We start from the raw sequence: 6,069 nt of genomic DNA on the forward strand, positions 1-6,069 counted from the left end.
TTTACTTTTAACACTTATCTTCTTACATATTTAATAAAAGAATACTTTATTCTCTCAATGAAGAGAAATGTTATACTTTGTTGTTTTAATTTGTTCCTTAGCGTAAAGTCTAAGAAAATAAATACTTACACTAAAAATATACTAAATATATTACTAATTATATTCGTAATTAACTAAATGACTAATCCTTCATTCATAACAAAAACATGATATGGATGTATATAGATAGTGGCCCATGTTTCAATTCTTAGAGCTAATAATGTCTATATAAAGGCTATAAATTCTGAATATTTTTTCACCATCAAACATTAATTCTTCTTACAATTCATTGATATATCAAAGAAGAAATATGGGTTTCAAAGGCAAGTTGATTGCTTCGATGGAGATTAAGTGTGGAGGACACTTGTTTCATGATCTTTATCAGATTAACGCTCATCATGTATCTAACATAAGTCCTGATAAAGTCCACCATTTTAATATTCACGAAGGTGACCAAGATCTAAAAGTTGGTTCAATAATTGGCTGGAAATATAATCATGGTAAAATTCCCAACACAATATTTCTTCGATTATTTAAGATTTTTTTTTTTTTAGTTTAAGGGGAATCTTGGAGCAATAATAAATTTGTTTTTATCTGACTTATAGGTTTGTAATGACCCGTTAGACTATTTTGAGTACTAGTCCACTTTCTTTCATAAAGGATCCTTTCCGTAAAAAAAAAAAAAATTCTATGGAAACTTTAAATTACTTGTTCAACTATAGTTAATTAATTAGAGAGTAAATTTTAATTTTTTTTTTTTTTAGTAATTCGTTAATGGGCCAAGTCTAATTATTTAATACCTAAACTACTTGACTTATTTATTAAAATTAGTTAGCGAGATTAATATTTTTTTTATCACAATGTGATGAGACGAAAAGAGGAATAGTAAGTTAACAGGAAGCCGCCGATAGAAGACCTAATGTTATGGTGGTGGAAAAAAATAATCCTTCAGGTACAAAAATAACAAATTCATCCGTATTTCATATTATATTAGTATATAAGTCCTATTTTCGTTAATTCATGTGATTAATTACTATTTTTATTATTGTGTGTGAGGCTTCAATTGGTATAGTGTATTAATTACCGGCAAATTTAGCTTTTTAAATAGAAAACTGAGGCTAAATATTAATGGCTGCCAACATAAGCTTGAATTGAGAAATTTAAAGTCAAAAATTGAGGCTAATAATAAAATAATAATTGGCTCATCATTGCTACATAATATTGAAATGGTGTTATGCAGTGTATAACTTACGGGTGAGGATTTGTTTCCTCTGCTTCAGCGGTTCCACCACTGGTTCATAACCAGTGGTTTTGTATTTATTAGTTCTTATTTTATTATCATATTATGATTCAAGTTTTGATATATTAAAATAGGTAATTAAATATCGAGTGTATTATATTATGTGAAAGTTATTAGGGTTGTAGTATTTGAAGAAATTATGACTTAAACCTACGCTTGAATTTGAGGAAAATGAGAACTGAAATATTAATTGGCATCCAAATTAAGAACGTGATTATATGTTTGAGTAATTTTCTAGGTCTAAGATAGACATATAGTAATATGGGTGTGGTTAGTTTTGAATCTTATTGTGATTATTATGTGAATAGATTGCATTGTTATGGAAGCTTAACGAAAAGGGAAGACTCAAGTCCTGGAGTGAATTCTTGATTTATTAAGGCAAGTGGATTTCTAAACTCTTGTTAAGTGTATGGAATGCGTGTATTTCCTTGTGGTATATGTTTGTGAGTAACGGGATTTGGTGATGGGTTGGCTTGTCCACCTTGATTAATTTTAATGATGAAAACAAAGGGTAATAAAAGGCAATGTGAATAATTGGTTGTGTGTGATGTGTTGATAATGGAGAATGGTTTGCAAGGCTTTTTGAATCATTATTGTTGTGAATTGTGCAATGTTATGAAAATGGTGATATCCTCTTATTTGTGTGAACATGTCATTTGCATTATTTTGAGACATGATGGTGAAAAGTGTTATGTGCATTGAGAAAGAATGAGAACTTAAAGAGGATGTACCATTTCGAGGGACGTATCGCGCGCCGCGATGGATACTATATTTCGAGGGACGTATCGCGCGCCGCGATGGTTACTATTATCGAGGGTCGTGTCGTGCGCCGCGACAGATGCATGGACAGATATGTCCCCCATGGGTCCCGGACTGAGAGACAGCGGGTGTGTATCACTAGGTCAGACATGCATCATTATACTTGACATTGCATTCCATTGCATTGCACATACTTATCATTAGTGAACTTGATATCGTGTTTTGCTGATCTTCTGATTGCCTTTCTGCGGAACTTGTGATTGATCAATATTGAGCTTGTTATTGAGGATATGTAATTTGTTGAAGTATTGTTGTTGAGGATATGTAATTTGTCGAAGTGTTGTTGTTGAGGATATGTAATTTGTCTAAGTGTTGTTGTTGAGCTACGTGCTATGTAAACTGTGAGCTGTTAGGTTGGGTTGATTTTAATGCAGGTTGTAGTTGTGGAGGTTTGGTTGGGGGTGGTAGGAGTACCCGTATTTTATCCCCTTAGCTTGTGTTTAGACGTTTTACTTGCTGGGTACCGTGTGGTTTGGTACTCAACCCTTGCTACTACAAATTTTTTTGTAGGTTACTAGCCCGGACTTTGTGATATTTCCCTTCTCCTTGTCCGAGGTTTCTTGGAGATTTGTCAGGTAGCTGTTTCCATCGCAGCAGACTTTCTTCTCCTTAATTATGATCTTGTTCTATTCTAGAAACAAGTTCATTTGAGACTTGAGTTTTTCTTTTGAATCAATTGTAATACTTTAGAGGCTTGTACACGTGACAACCAGGTTTTGGGGGTTTTATTAAGTTACTTATATTTTATTTCCGCATTTTATTGTAATGGTTGAGTTTTAGGCTGACTTGTCTTGGTGGGATAAGACGAGTGCCATCACGTCCATTTTTGGGTCGTGACAAAATGGTATCAGAGCCCCAGGTTCATAGGTCTCACGTGTGTACAAGTCGAGTCTAAATAGAGTCTCGAGGATCCGTACGGAGACGTCTGTACTTATCTTCGAGAGGCTATGGTGACTTTTAAGAAATATCTTCACTTCTTTGATCTCTATCGTGCGTACTTGGTCCATTTTGATTCTTATCGCTTCACTCCATTCACTCTCATCTATGTGATGATTCGTGCGTAATTTCTTTTGTGAATAGTTGACGTGTCGTGTATTGGTTTGATACTAGATCTTGTATTAAGGTGGAAATGATATATATGAAACGAATGTGTGATCATATTTGAAATGATTGAATAAGGTTAATTATCATAGTAAAAAAATAATAATAATAAACACATTACTTATTTGGTATAAGCAATATATGCAGTGGTTCGACAATTAGAAGTTAAATGTTTGAAGAATTGGCTACATAATAAATAGTGTAACCTTGAAAAATACAGTTGATATAGTTGTCATACCATTAATGGGTTGTAATTATGTTGCACCAGTTCAGGTCAGAATCCCTTCTGTGGTTTCACAGATTGAGTGTATACCTAAAAAAGTCATGATACGACTATTACAATGGTATCGATGGGTACTTGGTTAGAATTATGGAGTGTGTTACTTTTGATATTGACCTTGCTTACGAAAGAATACATATAGGTTGAGTTAGATACAAAACTAATCTGGTAATATTTTACAGCTATTTGATGGATAAAGTGTGTGACCTATTTGGTAATGATCTTCTTAATAGATATGATATGTTCTAGTGGTGGATGTAATGAATTTTCACGATGTACTACTAGTGGTACATGAAAACGGACATGTTGATTGTTAAGTGCAAATATTAACTACATAAGGAGTTATAAGTTGTATCACATGCTCATATAATGAGATTCGATGTTAAATTCATATTTGGGAAACCAACTAGTTACTATGGACACTTGAGTTAAGCATTTTTATAAGAAAGCTTTTAGTGGTGGATCGTAGATATGATATTAATGTGTGTGTAGGTTATAAAGTGTATCCTTAGGATTCTAAATGAGCAGTGGTGATTTTATCATAAGCTCCAATTGAGTGAATTGAACTTATATGTAAAGAAATTCTCAAATATTATACTTGTGTGAAGGTAATTGAAAATCTTAGTAAGAAGTGGCATATGAGGTTGGGTTAGTCTTTTGATTTTTGTTGGTATAACAGAATTTAAGGTGTCATATTGATGAAAAGGTTAACTTCGTGGTGATGACAAGGACTAACTAAGCTAGATGGTAATAAAGTTTTGTGATGGATTGTGATTGAGATACATCTATATAATAAAGATTTGTTGGTTAAACATATCTTTTTTATGGTAATGGCGACTACTGTGAGTATCTAAGATTAAGGTTTGCTACTATTGGTGAATATTGTGGTTGTACGGAAAATTGATGAAGGGCCTTGGACACAACTCGAACAAAATTAAAAGGGCTACCATCATAACAAGAAGAATTAGTTGAAGGTAATATATCTTTCAGAAAGAGGGAAAGACAAGGATATTTATTCTTATTGCAAAGGGCTAAAGATGTATCTTTAGAGAATGGATAATTGGGTTTAGAGACACGTGGTTTCATATTTTTTTTTCCTCTACTCATGGTGATAGTGTCACAAGTTCATCATATTGGTTAAAAAAAAAAAAGACTATTGAATAAGATTTGAGAAATGAGTGTATAAACGTTCAACTCGAGTGTTATGATAATTTTTATTTTTGTGTATGATTTTGATTTTGGCAATGAGTATGATTGATTTTTTTTGTGAAAGATATGATAATTTCGATGGAGAGGCGATCTATGATTATCTAAGCTACGTAAATTCATAAAAATCTTCAAGGTATGAGCTACTGTTGATAGATAAAGGGATTGGGTTATACAGTTGGATTCAAAATTCAAATTTTCATTGTGAGTTTAGGTTTGCGATAGTGTGTTTTGTGAAGGTATGAATTGCTAACATAAGATACCATCGATTGCATTTAGTATGAAGCATTTGGAAGGATTTAACAATAATTTGAGTATTAATTTTTTTTTTGTTATACCTAAGGGAATTTTCACGTTATGTTTTGCTTTGGAGGATAAGGGGAAAAACATATCATGGGTTGTTTGTTAAAGCATAAGATTTGTAAGCGAGTCAACCAAAGAAACAAGAGTTGATGCATTGAAGAGTTCAAGATACTCAAAATTTTGTGTCATAAGAAGAATTTAAGAGAAACAAAGGAATAAGACATCTCATATATAATTTTGGTTTGAAGTTGAAGGATGTAGGAATTTTCATATATAATATCTAATATGACTATGGATGTGAACTTGTTCGATATAGACTTACCATGAATTATCAGCAATTTTTATGAATATAGGGTTTTGATTTGGGTGAAAAACAGTGAGGGTATAAGATTATGTGCTCTTATGTGGAGCTAAATTGTTTCAAATTATGATAGGTAACTTATTTATGTCAAACGGTGTGGACCTACAGTTTTATATACTTAATGAGGACTTCTGGAGAGATCAAAATTACTTTGTTGATGGGACGTTACATAGGCATTTGATAGTGAGTAGAGGTTATGATCTTAAGGTATTCGAATTATTGGTGTGACAAAGAATTTCTTAAGTATTGGTATGAGGTATATGATGATTTTGAATATTAGTGAAAATTAGATAATCAAAAATTTCGTGGAATTGACATTTAGTGTGATTCAATGATTGTATCTCGATGGTAAAGTACTTTTATATATGAAATTAATGCTATTAGTCTTAAGTGTGAATTGTATTTTTCATGAAATGCTTAAATAGAAAGAGAGGGAGCAATAGTTTGAAAATTTTGGAGGCGATAATGTGTTTGTTAAGAAGAGCTTAATAGTAGTGACAATTTGAGAATAAGGTAAATAGCTGGTGCGACTATAAAGTTCTGTTAGTATTAAGAGTGTTCACCTTAGTGAAGTACTTTAAAGAGAATTTATGGTTTGATAAATATAAGTATGTGAGCAATTATAATAGAGACTAAATTGGTGATTGTGGGTAGCTAGAA

At 32.2% G+C, this 6,069-nt stretch overlaps 1 protein-coding gene across 1 annotated transcript in view; it reads left to right on the forward strand.

Moving 5' to 3' along the window:
- The first annotated feature begins 280 nt into the window (after positions 1-280).
- LOC107015922 (MLP-like protein 43) overlaps positions 281-6,069 on the forward strand; it is a 7,754-nt gene continuing 1,965 nt past the window's right edge. The window contains exon 1 of the mRNA XM_015216366.2: positions 281-539. Within this exon, the coding sequence (XP_015071852.1) occupies positions 350-539 (190 nt within the window). The 5' untranslated portion in view covers positions 281-349. The remainder of the gene's footprint in view (positions 540-6,069) is intronic.

Source organism: Solanum pennellii, chromosome 4 (genome assembly GCF_001406875.1).
Source record: "Solanum pennellii chromosome 4, SPENNV200".
Lineage (NCBI taxonomy): Eukaryota > Viridiplantae > Streptophyta > Magnoliopsida > Solanales > Solanaceae > Solanum > Solanum pennellii.